This window comes from Idiotropiscis lumnitzeri, chromosome 16, assembly GCF_059441095.1.
Source record: "Idiotropiscis lumnitzeri isolate Australia: NSW breed Sydney's pygmy pipehorse chromosome 16, RoL_Ilum_1.0, whole genome shotgun sequence".
Lineage (NCBI taxonomy): Eukaryota > Metazoa > Chordata > Actinopteri > Syngnathiformes > Syngnathidae > Idiotropiscis > Idiotropiscis lumnitzeri.
Window position 1 is genome coordinate 9994393 of NC_142406.1, and position 24825 is coordinate 10019217.

Here is a 24825-nt window from a genome sequence, read left to right on the forward strand (position 1 = left end):
AAAAATATCTCTCGCATTGTATTACACCTCTCAGTATGATGCGGCAAAGTTTTACACAACTGCAAGCTCCCGCCGTAATTGTTGATTAAAAGTAGGCAGTGTAGTCGACAAAGGATTCCATGTGAAGTCAGTTTTGGGGATGTGATTCTAAAAAAGCAGACACCTCTGGTCACATTCTGACTTAAGCATGTGACCCAAATGCCGGTGGGGATGTGGTTCAGGTCAGCCTGGGTGGTCTGTGTTTTATTATTTTTTTTTTTGTTGTTTTTTTTCCCCCCAGACCTGCTGAAGAGGAGTAATTGAATGCTCCTTTCATTCCGCAAAGTTGTCGTCGCGAAACTTGGCGGCAGGTGAACCGAACTGATTGTGCTTTTGATGATTTATTTATTTATTTATTCTTATGGAGCAAGTGTTGATTAATTAAATTATTTCGTCACATTTTTACAGAATTTTCAAGTGGAGGCAGAATTTAATTTTCACTTCCTTGATACCGCTTTTAACGTTAAAGAGCAACTCCGGGGTGTTTGTCGCACGTCTGTGCAATGTTTAGTTTTTTTTGTCTCCCGCTCAAGTGCCCTGAATTGTTTATGGAACGAACTGTGCATTCCGCTTGTCGTATAAAAAGCTCGTCTAGCCCAACAGGTCCGGCACCAGTTTAAGCAGGGAGCATGCTGCGTGATGAATGCTCAGCAACTGCTGTGAAAGGGGCTGTATTTAACAAGGTGGAAAATGTTCACCCTGTAAAGCCAAAACGCACAGAGACGCTGAAGATGCTCAAGAATATTCATGTCAAGAAATTGTGTTTAACTTTACCGATCGGATTGCGATGAATGCTTTCCGTAGTTGCCTCTATATTGAAAACTGCAGATGTTCATCCGTAAGGTTCTGGCTCGGTAACTTTCAATAACTTTTGCTGTTAATGATTAACTTTTTGCTGACCATAGCTAAATGCGGTGGAAAGTCTGAGGTTGAACACAGCCCCTTTTTTTTTTTATAGAAATGTTTTTATTATTAGAAATAATTAGGGTGAAATTGTCAACATCATAAAACCTTTTTTAAGGGCGCAGGCCTTTAAAATGGCGTCTTTATAAAGTTCTTAATTGTCATGCAAGTATAAAAAAAAAGTTCACCACACAATGATCACCAAATAATATTTTTTTTCTCACTTATCCTGATGTGCCTTGTTTAAGGAGTGATGATAGACGGGAAGCAGACGAGCAACTCTCCCGCAACTTAGTTGCCATTTTATTCATTTATTGCTCGCAAGTCCTTATGGCTCAGCTGAGCCCGCCAAAAAAAGGCTACCAGTCTAAAATATAAAAAAGATACAATAAATAATTTTGCTTTCCTATTAATCCTTATTGTTGAGGGCAGTCTTTATTTTAATTAATTTATTGTAATTGTACCTTGAAGGCATCCACATGATCGAAAGAACTTCAGTTTTTCCAAAGATTTTGTTCACTCAAATCCAACAACTTTAACCTCCATTAATCAGAGCTTTTCTCTACAACATGAAGATGGCGTGACATTTTGCTGTTTGGAGCGATAAGTGTCCTTTAACCCCTCAAAGAAGGTCAGCCTGCTTTTTCTCTGTGTCATGCATTGATTCTGATGAGGCAAACTTTAATCTGCAATCTTTTTTTTTTTTTTTTTTTTAACTCAACAAGTCAGGTCATTCTAGTAAGTAAACAAACATTTGGCTTATGTAAATGGTCTGAGCAAGGGAAGAGAAAGAGTTAACAGCCCTGGCTTTGTGGAATGGATTTTTACATGTTGTGTCATGCTCAGGCCGCCAAACCAGTGTTTCCGTACGGGCCCTTCAAATTACAGTGTGTGAATGGAGCGAGAATCACACAAAGGGAAGTTCTCTCCCAGAGGCAGGAATAAACCTGGGTTTTAGCAACAGTAACTACAACAGACAGGCAGAAACGAGTTTGGGGAAGTCTGCTATGAGCGGAGGTATAACCTCACGAAAGCTTTCGCTTTGACAGAGACGCGGAGCGAAGAGGCAGGCGGGCGGGAATTTCGATGGCCGTGCTTTTGAGTACATGAAGCCGAGCAAGTATTTTCCGCTGTGACTGAAGGTCATCTATTTTAAATTGAGGGAATTATTGTTGCGGAATAGCTTCAGATCAAATGTTTTTGTCTCTTTTTTTATTTTTTTAGTCGATTAATTGTGATTTGTAAATGGGTGTTACGCACCAGCCCCGAGGGCAACTTTGCAATCCAGGTGAACGAGAGAACCTCCCTAACACCTGGTGACATCTGGTTTCGAGGAAACCAATTTGTCACTTCTCCACTTGGCTCATATTTTGAATCCGCCCAGCAAGTTTTCTTTCTAAGCTTGAGTTACTATTTGTGCCTACCTACCAGCCACAACATTTTTGTGCCCAAAAGAAACAACGGTTTGCTCTCATTTTTATCATCATGTTGACTGCTCTGCGGTCAACCTTATATTTAATTGTATTGCCAGGACTAATAATATTTTTTTTTGTGTACCACACGTTGCTTCAGATAAAACCAGCAACGTCCAAATACCAATATTATGTTTCAATGTGTCTGCTTATAATGCAACCTACAATTTCTTTTAACTCATTCAATCCATAAGATATACGTTTTCAAAAACATAGTCCCCACCTCCCAAAGACGTATTTATACGTCTTAGCCATTTTTTTTTTTTGCGTCATAGCTCGGTGTTTTTATAGCATTAAAACACAATGTTGGCCTCGCAAAATGACTCAAAATCCAGAAAAACGCTGGAATTGAGGGGTTTCCTCGAATGAAAATTTCTGGGATTAAATGAGTTAAGTTCTAGCTCTGTCACTATTGAAATTATCCTGCGCCTTCCAAGTTTCCTTTGCACAAACTTGAACTATGTTTATTTATTGAACTCTAGTGACTAATAATAATACCAAAGCCAAACCGCATTCCTGCTCGTGCTTATAAGATCTTGCATGTGTGTTCCCGGTGTGTGATAAGTTGTGCTCCAACTCATTGTTGCGTTTGAAAACAAAGTCATTATTGAAGACGAGTCAGTTTTTCCTCTTTGGCATGAATGTAGTGAGATGACATGTCAGGTCAGTGTTTGTGTATGTGCGAGAGCGCATGTGTGTGTCCTTGACTTCCTCGTGGGTGAGTAACAAAGCACTGCAACCCAGTCAGTCAAATTATTAGGCTTAAACTTTTCAAAGTGAAGCATTAGTGAAGGGCTCAAGGCGAGCCGAGTCAAATTGGAGCTAACGAACAGTGACCTTCTCATTCTTGTTAGCCTCATATTGCCTGAGTTTGCACACGCACGCTCCTTCTCCCTCCCCAGGTGAGCTGCTCCCGCCTGGAGAGCCACTTCCTGGAAATTCAGTTGAGCCGCATTGATGTTGGCAACTCGGAAAGGTGAGCGCTGGCGTAAGAGTTGGAATGATGAGGGGAAAATCGAGTCGGGAGCCAAACAGGATTTGTCCGCGCTGACGTCAGCAAAGGGGCCGAGAGTAGTGGAAGAAAATCTCCCCGCGGTGCGACGCTGGGACTGGATGTCGCATTATTTGGAGATGTGTGCGTGACACATCGAGTGGGTGGAGAGCGCGGATACACTTGTGTTTGTACTGTATGTCATTTGCAGAGAAACTTTGCTGCAGGATACAGGGGGTCATTTTTTTGTATGATTGAGGGGTTTATGTGAGGTGAGCTGGCTTGAGGTAAAAAAAAAAAAAAAAAGTTTCAAACTGCTCAAATAAAAAAAAATAAAAAAAACAGTAAAGCTGGCGCCGGAAACCCTTAAAAGGGTGATTGTGTGGGGGTGCTTTTGTGTGTGTGTGTGTGTGTACAGAGCTGGCATTGCTTAATGGCTTGCACAAGCAAAGCCCAATGAAGGGGTTGCCAGGGAAACAGAGCAGCATGAGTCTCGGGCTGCAGGTGCTGTTCCTTGTGTCCTACTGCTGGAACCTCCTACGAGTCAGGGAGACGAGAGCGAGGGTTTAAAAGACGAGGCGTTTTGGGGAGAAGTGCAATGAACTAAAATGATTTCCAGGCAAGTGTAGCATTAATAGCGCATTAAAATGTGGTGAATATTTGAGGTGTGCACACTGAAGCGCGTGCAACGGCGGAAATTTTGACTCTTTTGATGATGTGTTGCGACAAGAGACCAAAACCAGCTCATGTTGTCGGAGAATTTGAGGGAGAACGCTCATGGAGGCAACAACAATATTGTCAATTCAAGACTCGGTGGCTGGCACAGAGCGGTGCAGTGCGGTCTCGGGTTTGACCGAGGCTGCTCTGTCACAATTGCTGAATGTGGCCATGTCAGTTGAGATCAGACGGGAAAAAACACTTTCTTCCCGCTCTATCCTGTCAACCACAGCGGGAGAGGTCAATTCTTGCTGTTCATCTTTTCTGTTCTCACTCGCATCATACATTGATTCATCCGGCTGCGTATGGTAATCCCTAATCTGGTTTTCGTTTCCATCGCGGCTCGTGTAGGTGGACTGGCCGTAGCGTTGTCAGCTATGTAAATAATGATGTCATAGCAGCACGACAGACAATGACTTCAACGGAGAAGAACGTGCGAAAGTGGAGGATTTTTTTTCCCCCTTTCTATATTATATGAAGCCAGCCATGACAAAGATATATTTTGGTACCTTTCACAATTTTTGCCCTTGTGCAAGTCTTAACTTTATAATGAATTGCAGGGAGTCAGACATTAAACTTTCGTCATATATTCATCAAGTTTATGAACTCATTCACTACCAGTCAAGTAAAAAAAAAATCTTTGACATCTTTAGCCGTCAATGGCACTAAATGAGTGAATAAATGTTTTCATGTCTGACATCCGGAGACCTTGAGTGGAAGAAACTGGTGTTGTGCTACTAGATGTTGACTGCAGGTGCGCAGACGTAAGGGGGGGGGAAGTAAGCCGTTGCCGAGTGCTGCCTTTAAGGTCAGGTTGTGGGCTGTATTTATCAACACTGACACTTGCTATGTCTCTGTTGAGTATGATGTCTGTCTGGCATCATTCCTCGAGCAGGAGCCAATCAGAGCTCGGGTGTGTGGTTTGTGCTACTTCAGAGTCACATGACAAACTTTCAGGCCTTATTGGAAAACGTAACCTGCAAAAAAATTATGCCAAAGACCTCAATTTTATTTTTTTGGGCAGAGAAATCATCACAATGCTTCGCTGCCACGCTCAGATTTCCGTTTGGTTTCTTCCTTCTCTTGAAACGCTCGGCGAGCTCTGGAGTGTGAAGGCACTCAGTGGAGACATTTTAAGAAGGTTACGCATTTCGGAGCACAACAAGTAGTTTGAAATGATTACAGAAAATTGCAGCGAGGCATCCCCCCCCCCACCACCCCTCAGTCTGATGGAAGGAAAAGTGCGCTGTGTTTTTGTTGATATGAAAACTGTTGAGACAATAGCAGCTTATGGTGGTACCACTAACATCTTGTCTGCTATTTCCGACAGCTGCAATTATGTTGCAGTAGTAATTTGGTATTTGGGCCCCTGCGAGCAAAACAATACATGGCGCTTCTATGCTGCTGACAGCTGTTATCTGATGAAATAAAGTTGTCATTCTTTAGAATCTGATAGCGCCGAGTAAACGTGGAGAGCTTCAAAATGTTTTGTTAGTCACCAGGTGATTGTATGACGCATAATTATTGAATGGATTGCAGGCAGCCACTACACTGATTAAAAAAAAAAAAAAAAAAGTGAGTAAATGTCCTAACTTTGGGATCATTCCATTTAATTTCATTTGGTGCTGGCACAAAATAAAATCATCTGGATTTAGATGATACATTTTAAGTAAATGTATGGTCCATTTTAATATCTAATTATATTTTATGCACCCACATGATGCAATAAATTGAGTAAATCCTGCCCAATATTTTTTTCATTGCACATTTTATAGCCACACACACTTATTATCGTGTGGAACGAGAGCATGGCGATACCAACTGGGCAAATCTACTGTCGGCATCTCACGTGCACTTTTTGTTTTTGATAATGCAAAATTATTTTCTATCCGATTTTATTAGATGGCATAAGAATAATTGATTCTAAAAAAAAAATAATAATAATAATAACTCTTGCTCTTCATTGAACTACAGTAATGTGTATCGAATTATGTGCTGTCACAATTAGGGACAATTGAAGGAGAAGAAAATAGACAATAAATGACTTAAAATATGATACCTTTTAAATGGCTGCCGACCATGACATGACCATGTCACATTTTTTATTAACACTAAATGACCCTCCCTCAGCTCAAGCCATGAGTGTGCTCTGCTTTTGCAACTTATCCTCATTATCTGCATGTTGTTTGTTGATATTCTCTCCGACACTCTTCCTTAGTCGGTTAGAGTAGGATGTGGTCTAATGAAGCTGAACTTTACACAGGGACTGACTTTCAGGTACCGGTGGTTCGATTGCATATCAGAAGGCTGGATCTTAGAAAAAAAAAAAATTGCATTTCAAGGCAGCTGCGTGTTCATTCACAAACTCTTTGTTGTGATTATTTCCTCTCTCTTTGTGTAGGCTCGCAGCCATCAGAAGGAAATCTGTTGTTTCGTCTGTGCGATTGGTGTGTTATTGACTGAACGAGGAGGTGGAGGAGTGGGAGGGAGCGAATGTGTGCGTGCCTTCGAGGGTCAGTATCAGTGGAAAACGATTGGAGGGGTGAGGACGGTGTCGGTTGTCCGGACCCAGCTGAATCTAGCAGGTCGATATTGGACCACTGGAACCCCCCCCCCCCAGAGAGCACATAAGTTACCAGGATTGCAAAGCGGGGTCAGTGGGGTTGGATCAATATTTTAAAGACGTACTCGCGGTACATTTAGAGCGGGGTCAAGAGGCGTAATCGTCACCTTAGCCATTCAGTAGTGGCGACAGCAGTGATGGTGGCCAGTCAGGTGCGCTAACGTGATGCATTGTCTGATGACGTCTTTACGATGGGAAACTTGTGCTCTTTCCCCCTTGTCTGGTCTTGTGATCACCCCGAACATCCAGTACACCCTTTCCACTAAGCAAGTGCGGCTTGATTTTTTTTTTTTTTTTTTTTCGCTCAAAAACTTGAACCCTACTGTACAAAAAGACCAATGGCAGTTCTCCACGCTCTCTCTTTTGTTTACTGTCACATTCCTCTTCTTTGTTGGATTCCTTGGCTCGTTGCGCTGTCTTGCGGTTGCATGATAGCCTGCTATTTGCAGGTTTCACCATCTGACCGGCGCCCGAACCGACTCGTATGAACTGAAGCTAAATTATTTCGTCATATTTCTGACATGTTGCCCCCCCCCCCTACCCCCAAAGAGGGCACAGTGCAAGCAACTCGGAGCTCTGCAACCATGTGTAAAGACAAACCTCCCACCTCTGTCAACAGCCAAGAAAAAAAAAAAAAAAGAGTGCATGTGATTGAATGAAAGGGGGCGGATGAAGGGGATGCAGCGTAACAGAGTGGGCGAATGATGTCAAACAAAGAGGCTGTTTACGCAAACGCTGTTTTTAACGGAAAACTGATCGTTCCTCTTATCTTGACAAACGAGTGTTCGCATAACGGATGGACGGTACCTTAGATCTTTTCATGTTATGTGCATCATTATGGGTGCAAAAAAAAAATAGGAATGGAAAGCTAATTTTAAAAGAAGTACGTGAGAATGTCACAACCAAAGACTTTTCCGTTAATCTGTGCGTTTCCTGTCCGGTTGCATTACTTCCGTGCTTCAAATTCTAAACTTGCATTTGTTGATCAAGGATATTCAAAAGACGGTTTTGGACAACATGCGAAAGTACAAGCACTTGGTGTGTGTAGAATATCTTTAGAAAGTGACATTGCCATCTACTGGCATGTCTTTTGTATTACAGCTTTTTTTTCTTGTTTTGTTCACTTAAACCGTAATCGTTTTGACACCATTGTCACGGTCCACAAACCCGACCCAAGAGATGAATCGAGACAACTGTGAGCAGGGTTAGAACGAAAGCTTTAGACAAATGCGTGGACTGAAGGAAAAAGTCAGAACCTGTGGCAAAGGAGTGCTCGCCTGCTGGCAGAGCGTCGTCTAATTGCATAACTTTGGTCATCTCTTCCTTGAGCTGCTGTTTCCATGCGGGGAGATGGTACGAATGAGAGGGGAGCGCTAAAGTTGCAATTTGTCCAGGAAAATCTTGACAGAAACGCCCCCACACATTTAAATGTTTGTCAACAATATTTGAAAGCAATGGGCTCAGGACGACATTGCGTAATTACCTCTAGCGCACCTCCCGTTAACCTATAAAACTAATTGCGCTGATTGCCATGGAAAAGGGAACTTCCCTGGCATACTGCAACAATTAAACCCAAGTTTTTATGTAAGCTGTAAGACACACATTATGCACGCTCAGACTTGCATTTTGCGTCAGTGCGTGTTTGTTTACCATTTAGAACACTCGCAATATTTGACGTGTTCAATTTTAATCGTAAGTAAGCAGAACGGTTGAAAAGTTGCATCATTGCATGCATACATAACAGTGACGCAGGACTTGTTGATGTGTGACTTGAGGGCTGTTCGAGGTGTGCCTTGTTAAATGAAATCCAGGCATTGTTTTGAACCACACGGTTTTTGTCAGCGTCCCCGACAGGCACCGTATGAATAAGATGAGTGCCAGCTCTGCGTGCCGGTGTTGCTTCAGCTATTTTGTAAATGGCATTTGTAGCATTGTTGGGAAAAATGCTCAGTGAAAATCAACTTGCACCACAGTGATTCACTGAAGTAGCCAAAAGAGATCCATTTTCATGAACAGTGCCTGTAAAAAGTCTACACACCCATGTTCACATGTTGTTTGTTTTTTTTGTGAAATAATAATTAGTCAGTTGGGTGAAGGGTGGAAAAGAATTTCCAAGGCATCAAGTGGCCCTACCTGGAAATGTACGTCCCTCCAAAACTGATGAAAAGATGATAAGCAAACTGGTTTGGGAGGTTACCAAGAGGCTTGCAGGAATTTCTGGCAAGTATTGGGCATTTAGTACATGGGACAACAATCTGCTGTCTTTTTCTGAAGTCCCGCCTATGGCGTTAGGTTGTCAAGGATGGAAGTCTCATTTTACAGATAAAATCACCCGAGCCCGACTACATTCTGCAGCAACGTGTAGACTTTATATCTCCACTGTAAATTTGATGCTTCGGAACCTCAGAGTCGTATAAATTGCTGTCCTGCGTTGACGTGGAGGCGGTCCATTACACCTCCTACTCTCTGTCTGACTCTTTTAGATAATTTGTCTTTCAATTTCTTCCTCTAATTCTTTCCTGTATTAGTCCCAGTGTGCTCATTGCGGCGGCCCCTCAGCATTCACTGCTTGCCTGACACACGCGGGATCAATGCGCAGGGATAGATGAGTATTTATAGCTTCTGCGAGGTCGTGGGAGGTTGTGGGCAACAAGTAGGTTAGTGGCGAATCTGATGTTGACGATGGGTGAGAGCGAGTTATTCATATGGAGAAATTAGATTTTATTTTTAGAGCCTCCATGCATTTTTTTTTAAATAGAGGAAGGCATCTCTTCTCAGCTTGGGGAAGTCTGCATACAGGCAGGCAGGGCTTTCCCTCATTTTTGGGAAGTGATTTAAAAAAAAAAAAAAAAGGGTCGAGGAGAGGAGAGTAGGAGGGGGGTGAGAAGGAACACAAAGGCAGACAGGCAGGCAGGGAGGAGAAAGAAGTGTGCTTGCTATAACTGACAGTAGGCAGAAGTGAGGAGTGAAATCTCAGCTCAGACACACAGCTGCGTATTAGTGAGTGTTTGTCTCTTGCGGCAGACGGCATCCAGACGCTCGGCTCGTAGCTCTGTTGTGGCATTTTCCGTCTCCCTTGATTTATTTATTTATTTATTTTATTTTTTAATATATCCAATCTTGCCGGAAGACACAGCGAGCTCAGGAATGTCCGAGCTTATTGGTCCAGGAAGTGGTCAGGAATGTCAGGTGTTCGCCCTGTGAGCACGTTTTAACTCTGGGAGGGAACGCCAGCCAGCTGCCAGTCAAGTCGCTCTCGAAGAGACGCCAGACGTCTTTGGTTTTGCTTCACGCTACTCAACAACAGGTATCGTGTGCAACTTCTCTCTGTGTGTCTAGTCATCAGTTTGTGTTGTGTTCCTTTTTTTGTCGATACTTCTTCTATCAGTGTGACTGCACAATGTTATCTGCAGCCTCACTGCCATTTTGTTGCTCATCATTTCTGCCGAAATATTTTGTCATTTATATTTTTTGTAATCGTTTGAAGTAGTCAGCAGTTTTACTAGTTCTATTTTTGATATTTTTTGTCTTTCACTTGTTTTTATTTCTATAAACCACTGTTGCATTTTTTTGTGTATCAAAAGTGCTATACAAACAAAATTAGATTCAATTTGATTATTGCTATTATTATTTTACCGTCATATTGTAGTTTTTAATTGGATGGTGAGGTTGTTGACATTTTTGTCACCATTTGTGATTTTTTTTTTTTAATTGTTAGATTTGTTTTTCACTTTCACTTCAGGTCTTCACAAATACTTCGTGTTTGTCGAGTCAAACAGGCTATCAAAAGTATACGCATCATGAAATGTCAAAGTTTATGAAGCGTCTTCTCTTCTTGAGAAATGATGACATTCATCAGACAGGAAATGACCCCTCCTTGCTCGTCCTTCCTCTTGCCTCATCTCCCCCGTGTAGCAATAATGTCAGCCGGCGGGTTGACGTCTACGGCCGCTCGCTAACCCGTCTCAGTCTCTGCAGCGTGTTCCCCGTCTCGGGCCAGGCAGCTGCAGCTGACGTGCGTCGTGAGCGGGAGGACAGGGTAAGCCTGTGCGCTGCAGCGGCTGGAGATGAGCTGTTGGCGTTATGCAACAGCTCGGTCCAGAGATAGAGCAGATCTGAACTTAGACACTTCTGCCTTCTTCCATACTCCATGAGGTCATTAGGCTCGCTTAGCATCTCCCTGCTGGGTGGCTTAATATAAGAATAGATGGCGATGTACAATTTAGGCAAGTGTGATTTGCTCTTGATGGTTCCCAGCATCCAACTGGAATGTTTGCATTTTAGAGGAAATTAAAAAAAAATATATCAGCATTCGAATGTTGTATTAATTGGCTTCCTGATTGATGCAGGTCAAACCAAAGAATATTTAAAAAAAATAATAATAATAAAAATAATATATATAGATATATATAATGTGTATATATATATATTAGATATATCTTTATATATTTATATTTTTTTTCTACAAACTGAATTAATTAGAGTCCTCATCATGGTATTGTCAAAGGTACGTTATCAGCACATCTGATGAGGGAACCCGAAGAGCAGAGGCAGTGGAGCTCAGGGAGACAGGAAGAGACATTAAGCGAGGGGCGGGGGGAGGGAGGGTACACGGTGGGAGAAATGGAACAAGGTGGCAAATTGGGGTTTATGAAAATGAGCGCGGGAGTGGGAGGGAAAATGAAGACAGTGAAGGGGACGCCATGTCTGTTTGTGCTCAACGACACCGTTATGTAACGTTACCTCATGCCCACTGGCAATGGCAGAGTGGGGCGGAGGTGGGCGCTAACTTCATCACTGAGGAAGATGAGGTGCCCAAGAGGAACATAGCAAAGGTCAAAATTGGATTGTTTTCTCAACCTCTGCTCTACCCGGCCAACGTAGCGCCCTAGGCGAGAATTGGAAAAGGTTCCCCCTCCCCATTGACGATTTGCATACCCTTACAAAAGAAGTCCATTTTTTAACATCGCCTTTAATTTATAAGATAACGTCACATCATTTTGAATATACAATGGACCATTTTCTTCATTTCATAACGTCATTTCGTTACTATCAAACAAATCATGCAACAACTTGAACTATCTAAGTAGAATGAGAAACCTAATCCACGCATTTTAAACTTCTTGTTTCTCTTTTCTCCCCAACAAATGAGGCTGTCATGCTCCCCCCCCCCCCCCTTTTTTTTTTTTTTTTTTACTTTTAAATCGTACATGTTCTTGTTGCCCATTCTCATGAATTATTTTTACCACAAGTTTGATGGCTTCAAAAATGTCAAATTTCATACACCTCATAAAGTTGAATTACCAGCATGGTAAATTTAGAAATATACAAAACCTCACCCGGGCAATGGAGAGTTAATTCAATGCAGCTAACGCTCTTGTGTGATGGCATCCCGGGAGACATAAACCAGTGGGAGCCTTCGAGCAGCTCCAGGAAAACCTGGCGGGAGTCTTTAGAGCCGCCTGTTGGTCTCTGTAGACAAGATGACAGCAACACTGATGCATAGGATGGGCTGTAGGTGATCCATGTAAAGCAAGAAAATCACTCGGCTCACCTGTGATTTATCTCTTCTTCCTTGTCACTAAAAATGTTTGCTGGGTCAATGGACCGTTTTGAAGTCCAAGTTTTTAGAAAAATATTTTCTCCCTAGTAACACTTGATTTTAATCGGTAAAAAGAAAAAAAATGTTGACCTAATCGTGATGTCATCGCGGTTGTTGAGCGTTGAGGCTATAATCGGTAACATTAACCTATGTTACAAACCCGGGGGGAGTTCATGCATAACAGAGGGATGAAGTATGCCATTGGTTACGCCGAGCTGCGGATTTCGCCTTAATAGGCTTGCTTCTTTGTTTCTCTCGACGTTGAAACAACACTTGCAGCCGAGTCAAGTCATGCTAATTAATTAGACGACTTTAAATGCTGCACAGTTGACATTTCAGTCAAATCTAACAAAAGAAATCTTGTTTCAAAGGTTTGTCTTTTGTTGTCATAAATCTTTTCAGTAGACCGGACGAGAGGAAATAACGGATTTGATTTGATTCGCTTGAATTAAATCATAGCGGGCTTTGTGCTATTAGACATGCGACATGTTTCCAATGCGCCACATTTGTAGTCGTCGGAACAGCTTCGATTAACATCTTGGCTCTTCCCCCGAAGGGGCGGCTGGCAGGAGGCGGCTGATGGACGAAAGTTTGATGGTTGAGAGAGTTTTGTTTTGTAATGTAAACACTGGCGAGGAGGGAGCGGAGGTGGTACTTGTGGTGGTTTGGAGAGAAGCAGATGAACCTGAGCAGGATCTGACGTCTGTTTCGTAAATTGATCGATGACCTGGCAACATTTAGATCCTTATTTCCTGTGTAGCCTCATTACCTTGTCTTATTCTCACTGCCTCTGAGCCTCATAAGCCCCCGAGCTAATTAAGAGTTCTCTCGCCATAGCTGAAATAGTCCCTTTCTTCCATTGCGAAGACGGCACTGCCATTAGATTCCAAGATCAGAGGTGTATCTGTTCACCGGAGAAATCCTGTCTGTATCGACCCAAAAAATGTGTGAGCTGGATTGTACACGGTTGCGTCAAAGCGTTGGAATTGTCGATGTGTCAGTGACAAATGAGCATCATCAACTTTTGGCCTGGGGTTGCCAGGTTTCAAAATGTGCTTTGAGATTTCAGATTGGAGAAAATTCAAACTCGGATCCAATGGACAAATGAGATGCATTAAGGTTTTCTTTTTGTCAGCATGCAAAAATGTTCCAATTTCTTTTGTAGTAATAGTTTCTGTGTATTCTCAGTGTCTGTTATATTTCAATAATTTTGAACTCGAGATGCTTGTGTGCAACCCCGTTGGGAAATTGGTTTTGACGATCTCTGCCAGGATGGCCGAGTGGTCTAAGGCGCCGCGTTCAGGACCCAGTCTCCCCAGGAGGCCTGGGTTCGAATCTCGAATTTCCCCATTGTGGGACTAATAAAGGGCAAATTATTATTATTATTATTATTATTTGTTGCGCAAAAGCTGCATGACCACTAAAAGGGCTTGGAGCATGGTCCAATGAGGAACCCATGACATTAAGAAATTTTAATGGCAGCATTCACCGAATATCCTGGAAATGATATGGACGGGCACCAACGCATTATCTTTTTGCTTGCGATTGATACGTTCGGATTTGCAAAAGCGAGTACTATCAGCGAGTATTTTTAGTATCTGGCAAGATGCAGTCAATCCTGGTTGATCAAAAAAAATAATGTTACATAAAGAATTTACTAGCTGTATTGTTTTACACGAACATTTGTGGAATCAACCCAGATGTTCCCTTTGCACGTCTGTATTTTCTGCCGCTCACAAAAGGCTGCAGAAATTCCTTTTATTGTAAACTCTGACTCACCGTTTGTTTGGACTTTCTTCTGTTTGCCAACAAAAACTTTGTTCGTGCTTTGACCAACATAATTACAGAGCAAAATGTTGCTCCTGACATTTTTACGTGAACATGGATTTCTTAGCAATGATGCAGCAAAAAAAACATGGTTGTTTTGACGCTAGCCCTGAGAAAATCTTTCTGAACCTCTTTTTGCGGGCTGCTTGTGAAAGCCGCACAATTTCACATAATGACTAATCCTAAAATAAAGCATCGGGTTCTTCCTCTTTTTTTGGATTCGCTCAGCATAGTTGCGGGAGTTCAAGTGTAGAGGTCAACGACTGACTTGGGCAACGCCATTGCAAACTCAGATGGCTCAATGGATCCAAGCACTCGATTCAATTTGGTTTTGCAAGTGACGGGTTGTAATTGGCCACTTGAGCTTGAAGGGAAGGTAAATTTTTGTCACGCAAATTAAGAAACCCAAAGACTCAAATCATTAAAGGGAAACGGATACAGTACACTCCCCCCACATTTGAAATATGCATCTTGCACTTTACCTTTAAAAGCGAATGTCACGCCATCCAAAAGTGACCTAATGGGCTTTTCCGTTGGTATTTTCAGTCTTCCCTGAGTCAAATCTTTCCACACTAATTTGCATTTCCATTACCAGTTCAGACACGGAAAGCTGCGCCAAGTTGTTTTCAGGACAGACCTCATCTGAAGTTGGGCCAAAGCACACTCGAAGAAGCGAGCGTGACGTCCCCCCCCCCCTACTTTGGGCTGCCCTTTCTACCCCCCCCCCCCAGCAATGACATGGTGCCAGAGTGAAGAATGTTTTAAATACTCTCTGTGACTTGGACAAAATAATTATTTCGAAACATCTTACTAAAGAATTGCTGTTCAACACGTCTATGAAGGTGTACCTAATGATTTGGCCAACGAGAGAAGCATATTGTTTTGAGGTCTGACACGATGCATAGTTGGCACTTAACTCCCACAACTACCAAGTCACTATAAAAAAAAGCAAGCGGGAAAAAAAAAAAAAAAAAAAAAAGTCATCCTCTGGTAAACACTCCGGCCTCCTCTCACCCAGTGAGTAAACTGTTAGGCAACCAGCAGTTGGCAGGGAACATTAAGTCCCGCCCCCTGTCAGGACAAACAAGACAGGAGGGAGACCAAGCGAAGGATCCCCTGGAGGGTGCCAAAGCCGGTTTAAGTGACGTCACCTATGTTCAAGTCGACACCCCCTCCCTCCTGCACTCCCTCATTTCAATTCCTCATTCCCTCCCTCCCCTTTTCACCTCACGCACCTCCTCGCTCCACCTCCTCTCTTCCTGGGCCTTACAGGAATTCCCCTCCTCGTCACATTATTCTGAGGAAACCGCTGGCAACGCCCCAAAACCACTGCAGCGCTCCAGCTGATAGGGTGGAAACACAGCTGCGACTGTTTTGACAGAGAAGCATGTATGTACTGACTTTTCTTGGTCATGAACAAAGGGAGGTAGTGATTAATTGTTTCCATGAAACGTGAGCCAGGCGTGCGGTAAGAAATGAACATTTTGTCCTCTTGGTAATGCGCTCACGGGATTGCCTTGTGTTGCGCAATGTCAGCTATACTGTGCGTTGTCGCGTTTTAGATTTGTTTCGCTAGCAGCTTTCAGCACCTGACGGTCAAAAATGAGGCATCTTGCGGCCTTTAACAGTTTCTTTTTTTTTTTTTTGGCTATTCTGTTTTGGGTATTGGTTTTGATAGAAATGATAAAATTGGATTTAACTAACAGACTGATTTAAATGTATTTATCATATATTTCCTTAATTTCTGATTTAAAATTTTGTGTGCGCTAAGCAATGTTCCCAGTCCATTTACAACCATTATGATAACTAAAACCAACAGATATGAGATAAAAAAAAGATAGTCATTAAGTTTTTATAATTAAAAACAAATCTTCAACCCAGTAAAAGGAAAACTTAATCTCCTGCGAGACATTTTGCAAACCTGGCCTGATGTGGCAACACGCCCTCCCCCATTCCTTGCTTTACGTACAAAGCTGACTCTACGTGCACAATTTGCTTTCGCACTTAAGCACATGCTTCCTGTCAACGCATCACTTGGTGACACACCGGCCGTCACTCGCTGAGATCATTGAAGGGGAACCGCCGATGTCTTCTGTTAGTTAGGTGTCACTGAGCACAACCGAGAGGGAACTTGAAATTCTGACCGGATTGGATTTGATGCGGTTTGTTTTAGGTCCTTTTTCTAAATTGTTGCAAAGAAGGAAGTGAGTGTGAGTGCAAATATGTGTTCATGACTTTATCAGCAACGAACGAACCTATTATATTTCGCTGCAGTGAAAAAGCGCTATTTATGTACTTTATGCTTGTGTAGTGCTTTGTACCGCCACCTACTGGACTGCAGTGCGACAATAACGTGATATTTTTATTTTTTTCCAGAGATGTGTAAGCGTTTCCTCATTAGCACAGTTTTGCTGTCTTGTGTTTTGGACTCTGGCGTTGGTGTGCTCGGATGCGTCCATATTTTGACGCGTTAAGTAGGTGTAGTCAAATGGACGCAGGAAATGATATTCATCCGCAACACTCTCTGCCTGCACCATTAAGTCCCCTGTGCACAAACACGCATCTACCCACCCGGTAGTTTTCTCGTTACATCAGTTTTTCACAAGGGTGCCCACGCAGACCCAATAATCAGTGGCCTCCAGTCTGCTGCTTCTGCCACCTACAGTTTCCTGCGGGGGCAGCAGCACTGTACATACAGTGAATATAAATAGTCTACACACCCCTGTTCAAAAGCCTGGTTTTTATGATATAAAAAGAAATGAGACAAAGATGAACAATTTCACCCCAAATAATCCACCTAATTAGTCTGACCTTCTCTTTCATTTCAACTCAATAGGAAAAAAAAGCAACATCTTTTATAGAGGGAAGTGAAAACAAAAACAAAAATTTTAATGTGTGCACATCCGCTTATAAATGGGGATGTAGCTGTCTTCAGAATTAACCAATCGCATAGTTTATCACCTTAATGGTTCAGTGTTTTATCTGTTGATTGTTTTGCCAGCTTCACTTGGAGGTATGAAGTATTCTTCATACAGTATAATGCAGGTGTGGGCAAACCACGGCCCGGGGGCCACATGCGGCCCATGAAACGTTTTAATCTGGCCCGCCAAGCTTGAAAAAAATTAAATGAATAAACCTTGTTAATGTTTATTTTCTATATAGTGTGGTTTTTCAAAGGTGAGGTTATCAAAAGACTGGTCCAGCCCCTCTGTCAAATTTTAGAACCCCGCCAATCAAAAAGTTGGCCCACGCCTGGTATAATGGAATATATTTTTCGATTGTTTTATTCCAAATAGGGCAGGAAATTTACATAGCTGAAGCCCCATTTGCATTGCTTAGCTTGTACTATACTCCATGTGGAAGAGCTACATCTCTCTTCATACATAATTAAAAAGCTCCAGCCCAAAACTCACGAGATGTTATATTTTCTTAAAATCATCCCTTACCTTGTTCTTTCAGCGGCACTGATGCACTGTTCCCCAGTTGGGTGGTAAAAACCCATATTTATGCATCCCTCAGTCCATGTCCTTTTTTTTTTACTGTCCACTAGTGGGATTCCTAACAGTCAGCAGCTCATTTTATGGCTGCAAAGAAAGTGCTTTGTGCATCAATCCTAATGTTGCAGTGTCGCTACGATAGGCCAGGAAAAAACGACTTCCATTCCACAATGACGTCAAAAAGCGCAAACGCCCCGTTAGGCCCATTTTTACCGGTGCAAAGCCTAATAAAACGCAAGTTTGGATCGTCACGAAAATAGGGCCCCGTGTTTCCTAAGTTTGACAAAGGAAATGGCTCATGATGAGGAATAATCAGACGTTCCAGGGTCATGCTACAACTATCTGGTAGAAATAATCTTTTCATCACTTCTAAGCATCGAGATTTGAGTTTGTTTTTTTCCCCGAAACCAACGCACAACTTGATGTAGTAATCTTCAAAATGACGCCAAACAGACACACACGGTCTTTCATCCCTTAATCATTCCCTCACTCCTTTTTGTGTCCAGTAGATTATACGAAGTGAGTCATTCCAGCTCCCAAGCAAGATAATATGAGAAATTACAGGACAAGATACGCCGACTGATAATGATGGACTATTGCGTAATGGGACACTTCTGCTCCAGTCGGGGATTCCTTAGCTCCCCATCATTGTTTGACCGCAGTCGTGGAGGGAGAAGACTTCATCAGTCTTAAGATTTACTCTCAGATTGATTTATTACCCTTTCGAGCATGGGGAGTCTTGCCTTTTTTTTCTTTTCAGGCATGTCTGCGAAGGTAAAGAATTAGTCTGTAGCTGACGGAAACTGTTCTGGCCACTTATTGCATGGGTCAGCAGCTGAGGGCTGCAAAAGCGCTGCGTCTTCTCCACATGCTACCGGAAGAAAGCTGAGATACCATCAGCAGACTTCCTTTCAAGTTGGCAAAGGGTTTTGCATAGCTCGCACATGTGCTGGCTGGTGGAGTTTGTATTGTCTGAAGATGTGATTGATAGTCGTATAGTGACACATGATCAAGTGACATTTGGGACTGTTTGGATGCAAAACGGTCTCGGACATAATTCTCGAAGGCTTGGCAAAAGTTTTTTAAGCACCTCAGACTCTCCCTGCCCTGTCTTATTGTGTCTGCAAATGCCCTTGACTGTTCAAAGAATGCAGTCTCTGCGTGCCGCATGCGTGTATTTTGCACAAAGCCGGGCGTGTACAGAATGCCGGTGAAGGTGATCGAGTTACATAATCTCCCCTCCGCGCTGTGACAAGGAAGAAGGGGGCAGCTGCCGGCTACCATCTCGTCATCTTCATTGCGCTTCTTTTCTCTTCCTCTATTGAATTTGGATGATTCACTGTGTGTGTCCTATCTCCAGATCTCCTCCATCCTGATTTTTAAATGTGTCGCACGCACACACTATGTCAGTCAAAACAGGAAAAAAAAAATGCAGTTCACCTTTGACTCGTCCTTTACCTTTTGCACACGGACCCATCTGCTCACACTTTCTGTTTCAAGCGTACAGGCTGCGATGCTGGTGTGGTTGTTGTGCATACTAATGATATCGCATCCTCGCAGATGCTGTTATATCAAAACAACTAGAGCGCGCGCGCGCGTATCTTTGATGCTAGCAGGGAGAGCGGCAGCTTGACGAAGACGAGCCGACAGAGCAGCCTGAAACAAGTAAACATAGTGCATATGGAGTCTTCACGCCGCCTTGAAAAGCTGCCACTATGTAGCTGATGGCGTCCGTTTGGCGTGGTGAGGCCAACGGTGCAGACTGTTGAGCGAAATGTGTATTTTAAGGGCCGGGAGGCGAGGAGGCTTGTTGAGCCTGGTGGTTAGTTGTTGGCCCGCAGTGCCAAGAGAGAGAGTTGTGATGCTTCAGGGTGAGGTTGTTTCCTCATTTTACCTCTGCCAGGGAGGTCATGTTGTCTTCGCCTGTTTGTTTGTTGGCACGATTTTGTACCAACAACTACAAATGATTTTCAAATAAATTTTTGGGGAGGGAGACATTTTTGTGTTGTCAGGTGTAAAAATACATTGAAATTAGAAATGTTGGATACCACTTTTTATCCGACCGATACTAGTATGAATTGACACTCTTGAGTACTCACCAACACCAAGTGCCACTAACACTTTTGATATATACAATTGAATTGAACACAATGACAAAAAATGGTGACTCTTTTTCTGATGCGGATGATTCATCCATTCACTTGAATGAATGTACTTTTTGTCTTCTGTATCCGTCAATGGCAGTGAACGAGTTAACTGCCCATCCTTAATTAAAATTTGAAACCACTGAAGCGCTCTAACTTTGAAAAGAATTGCCGATGACACATCTGATGAATATTTTTCCCTAAAAACCTTCGATGAGTCTGCTCCTTCATTTGGAGTGTTGCAAAAAGCCAAAAGGAAAGACACATGGTCAGAGTTAAACCCTGCGATGTTTGATCAGCCACGGGTATGCTGAGGTGCCATTTGCTGACATCACGCATGAAAACTTTACACAACCTTCGAGGCATATTGTTCTCGTGGCTATTTTGGACCAATTCCAAATTGTACGACCTTTTTTTTCATTGCGTTTTATTCTGTTTTCTTTACCTCCTACTAATAATTGAAGTCATTGTATTTTTTTCTTCAGTACATCCATTCACCCAACCTCCCTCCCTGTTTATTTATTAATGTTTTCCGAGATGTCACCTTGATAGAATAACACAGCCGGCACGTCGTGGATCACACCAGGTGAACATTAGGATTCAAGCCTGCGTCTGCTTGAGGACCTCACGCTGGCCTTTGGGGCGCTACTAATCCTATTTCCCCACTCATCCCAGTCAGCACAGCGCAGTCATGTGGTGGGGGGTGTTGTGCGAGGTATTCAAGATGTGCAGTTGTCATGACAGCACCCAAAAAGGAGCCAGACTCCTTTGCAGACAATCTTTTGCATCCGCCAGGCAACGAACCCTCTCTGGCCTGCCCCCAGCCCAATCATCGCATTCGCTTTCGTGAGTCGTGATTCCAAAACCCGTCAAGACCTGACACTGTCCTGTTGTCTTTGTGCGCTCAAACCTTCCTTTTGTCATCTTAACCAAAGGGTAGACCTTCTCGGTGCCTAAACGCTTTGATTGTAATTGGGGTGTGAGATTGCTTGATGGTTCTCGCCATGCCAAACATTTGGCAGCCTTCAACTACTTGTTCTGGTTTTCATCACAGGCAACCTGCAACATTAATGTTCTCCCTTTTATTGTTTTCTTGTGGCGAGGCGCTTTGCAGATGACAATATGAATGTTCTCAAAGCCCCTGTAGTGAAATATTTGACCATCATGAAGCCCACTCCGGCAAACCCGAGCGCCGATAATGAGGGAAATTTGAACCGTATAATCATTCCCTTCTGTTTTAACAACTTGGCCTGCGTGGATGGAATATTTTGTCCTTATTAAGAGTGAGGGATGAAGGGACTGCAGCCCTTGTCTCTTTCTACTCATTGTTTCCTGGGCTCTGAGCATGACTTCATGGATGTCATTCAGCATGAGGGGTCTCGTTTGTGGTTCGTTATGTAAGGGGTGCAATTTTGATTCATACACAAGCGCTAATTCGGTGTATGTTGGGCAGTAATCACATAAGTCACGGTTTGCCATTGTGGTCTGACACGAGACCTTCGGTAATAAGGCAAGCTGTTCTAACAATGCAGCGCCAAATCACCTCAGCGCTCTTCATGAAAGGATTGCACGAGCCATCCTTGTTTACTTGAGGAAGCCTTGCAGCCTGCTAGCGATTAACCTTCGAGAAGCTTCAAGACTGTCTGCTTTGTGGAATTGCATGGCCGAGACCAGCGGCGGGTGAGAGAATCCACAATCTCTGCGGAACATACGAACACATTCTGTCTTTGATAGACATGCACTGAACAAATGCGGTGCCCTCTGTTGCTGTGATTCTGCTGGCAGGATGCCTTTGTTTTGCAGCAGCTCTGGATGGGAACACATTATGTAATCTGTGGCGTGTGCCTGGGATAGAAGGAGAGCGACGGAGAAGGGTGTGACTTGTAACACACACAATGACATAATCCACTGACCTCTTGCACCAGCCGCTCATATCCTCCTCTCTTCTCTGTGGATTCCCGGCAAGGAATTACTGTGATTTTGGCAACGACAGAAGAACATCCTTTTTTGCCCTCCAATAACACTTGTGCGGTAAAACGAAATTGCTGCAATTGGTCCCCGAGGACTTGTCTCGAACCATGATGTCATATGTAAAGCAGAAAAGCCGGGATGGATTTATTTTTCCATTCAGTTTCATGGTCATGGGAGGAAAGCTTCATACTTTTCCCCGATTGCATGAATGAATAGCATGGCTATTGGTAAAATAGAGTATTAAAATTCAGATGAGCTGATTATAAATTTCAATTTTGATCATTTATTATACATCCAATCCAATTTCCAACACTGCTCGTCTTCATTTGGTTTGTCGTTGAACTGAACTGAACTGGCTTACTCATCGCCAGCCAATCACAGGGCACGTAATGTATAGTCAGGTGATTCTCAAAGTTTGGTATGCGGACTGCCACCTAGTGGTACGTGAAAGCATCACCGAATTTTGTGTTCAAACTGTGCATATTTTCAACCAATACAATATATTTTTAAAGGGGAAGTCAACCCAAAATTGGTATTTACAAAATGTTCTGTACTCTTAACTCAGCATTATGATTAATATTGTGTGGTGGAATATGATTTAAGCAGCTGTCGACTGAAAATGGCATCACAGTTGCTCGTGCCTCAAGTAACGACCAATCTCGACTCAGCTTGCCAATGTCATTTGACCAAATTATAGAATACAATATTGTCTAAATATTCGGAATTTCATCTTCTTAGCAAGAAATACTAATTTATGTAGTCCTCCATGAGCTTGGACTGATTGAATAAGGTCCTGTTTTTAAATAAAGGGATGGAAATTATTATTGTTTTATGTAATCCAATTCATTGATTTAATCCGTTATTGAAATGATTGTTAGGTGCCTAATACTTATAGTTATTTTTCCTTTATTTGAGCACCATGTTCATGTTATCTGTGTTAGGGTTAGCTTTGCAAAATGGTACAGCTTCGGCGTTACTGCGTAAAATAAAGCCTCTGCCTTGTTTTTGATGGGCACTACAATATTTTAATGTCAGTCATGTTGGTGCTATTTGGAAGACAGTGTTTTAATAGGTGGTTCAAAAGAAAAAAAAAAACACTCTTATAGACCAACAACCTTTCTCACTGGCTTTCACACCTTTGGGCAGTTCAGCATTTTCAATTAACCTAACATGCATGTTTTTTGGGTGTGGGAGGAAGCTGCAGTCGCTGGGGAAAACCCACATCAGCATATTTTATTGAAACATTTTTCTGAATTCAAATTTCACAGGCTGCGTCCTGTCTCGCCATCTTAACTCTTGATAGTGTTAATCATATGGAAAGTTAAAGCTTTGTCTCGAAGCTGGCGTCGTGTTATTGTGCACCCCGGACCTGCACACTACTAAAGTGGTGTGCCATTTTGAACCGTCACAGATATTTTTATCCTTTTCATTTGATTATAAAACAAACTAATTTACTGCCATTGACGGCTTAATACGTCAAAGATCCATTTTATTTACTCATCTGGTTGTAAATGAGTTACTCGTGTTCAATAAGCTTCCTTTTTCTGTCTAGAATTCTCCTAATTTTCATGAGCAAAGGGCTGCTTCACTATGATTAACACCTCACCGAGCCAGCATGTATACTGTAATTAATATTAAACTATCACACCGTCAGCACTTAAACTCCCACACATGCATATGGTTCATCAAAAAAGCATCAGCAACTGCTGAGCACTCTATGAATAGCCGAAGCAAAGTTGCCTGAGGTGTGTGTCAACGCTTTTTGATTTTCGTAGGTCTGTTGAGTTTGGGTTCTGATTAAAGAGTTTGAAATCATAACCTGTACATAATGCATATTCACATTAGTTTTAGAAGGGTGTGTGGCTATATGGTTGCATTACGCAAGCGCGCTGCCTCAATGATGACAGTAGTTTCCATTATGGAACAGTGCACTCTCTCGGCAGTGGAAGAATATCTGTTTTTCATTTAACAGACATCACCCTGCATCGGCCGTGTGGGAGGAATCCCCAGTAACATTACTTTCATTCTGCCATCCATTCACAGTTGCGTCCAGTATGTGGGCATATGCCTGCTGCCGCTCTCCGTATGCTGAAAATGTGCCTTTTCTTGCCTTCCAGATAAAATCGAAGAGGCCCAGAAAGAGCTGAAAGAACCCACGAGCTCAAGGAAAGGTAAAGGCAGATTTATTTTTCAAATTGTCATATCGAGGACAAGATTTCAACAATATTTTACTTGTATAGCACATTTCAGAAAAAGAGATGAGTAGACTCCACTCACTATTATTTAGAAAGTGGTTTACTAGATAGTGTTAAACAAATAAAATTATACATATATATATATATATATATATATATATATATATATATATATATATATATATATTTGCAAGAGAGTACTGATTAACATTTTTTTGTCGTGTTAAAGGAAAGGAAAAAAAAACCTCACTTGTAGGTCAATAAGATTGAATTATCGCTCTTAATGAGATTAAGAAACGATTTTGTGGTGAAGCTAAATGGACAAGACATAAATAACAACATGTATTTTTGTCCTTGCCAAATGATGTCAACACTCTATTACATGCACTTTTGTGCATGACACATACGACTTTTTACCACTGAAAAGCTTTTACAGCTCAAGTGTCTGTGTACAGTCTGTGTACAGTCTGTGTACGCCGTCGGTGAGCTTTGGATTCATCGTTAAATTAACATTTATTTTGGCTGGGCTATTTTCACAGGAGTTGTTTTTTTTTTTATGTAATGCTTGAAAGGCCGTATGCTTTGCGTGGATAATGGATTAGCAAGGACAGGGCGTTCCTCTGTCTAATTATGCTAAATACCCTGGAGGAACCATGACCTTGGGAAATACCTTTGCAAGGCGGGAAACTGTGACAGGTCACTACTAGGTTTATGTAACATCTCCTGAGTCACTTTTTCAAAGGCAACAAACTATGTGGATTTGTACGGGTGTGCCTCTTGGAGAAATTTGAACAATAAAGGTGTATGCTGAAATAGAATTAAGTGGGGTGAAACTGCATCTGGA

General features: G+C 42.3%; 1 protein-coding gene and 1 long non-coding RNA gene across 6 annotated transcripts in view; one reads left to right on the forward strand and one right to left on the reverse strand.

The window, feature by feature from the left end:
* LOC148321308 (uncharacterized) overlaps positions 1-24825 on the reverse strand; it is a 93444-nt gene that overhangs the window by 34959 nt on the left and 33660 nt on the right. The gene's annotated exons all lie outside the window — the stretch shown is intronic.
* The window catches only part of hivep1 (HIVEP zinc finger 1), a 42431-nt gene that overhangs the window by 6275 nt on the left and 11331 nt on the right, over positions 1-24825 (forward strand). For both annotated transcript variants that reach the window (XM_088318700.1, XM_088318701.1), the window contains one exon: positions 23904-23957. In XM_088318700.1, coding sequence (XP_088174826.1) covers positions 23904-23957 — 54 coding nt within the window. The remainder of the gene's footprint in view (positions 1-23903; positions 23958-24825) is intronic.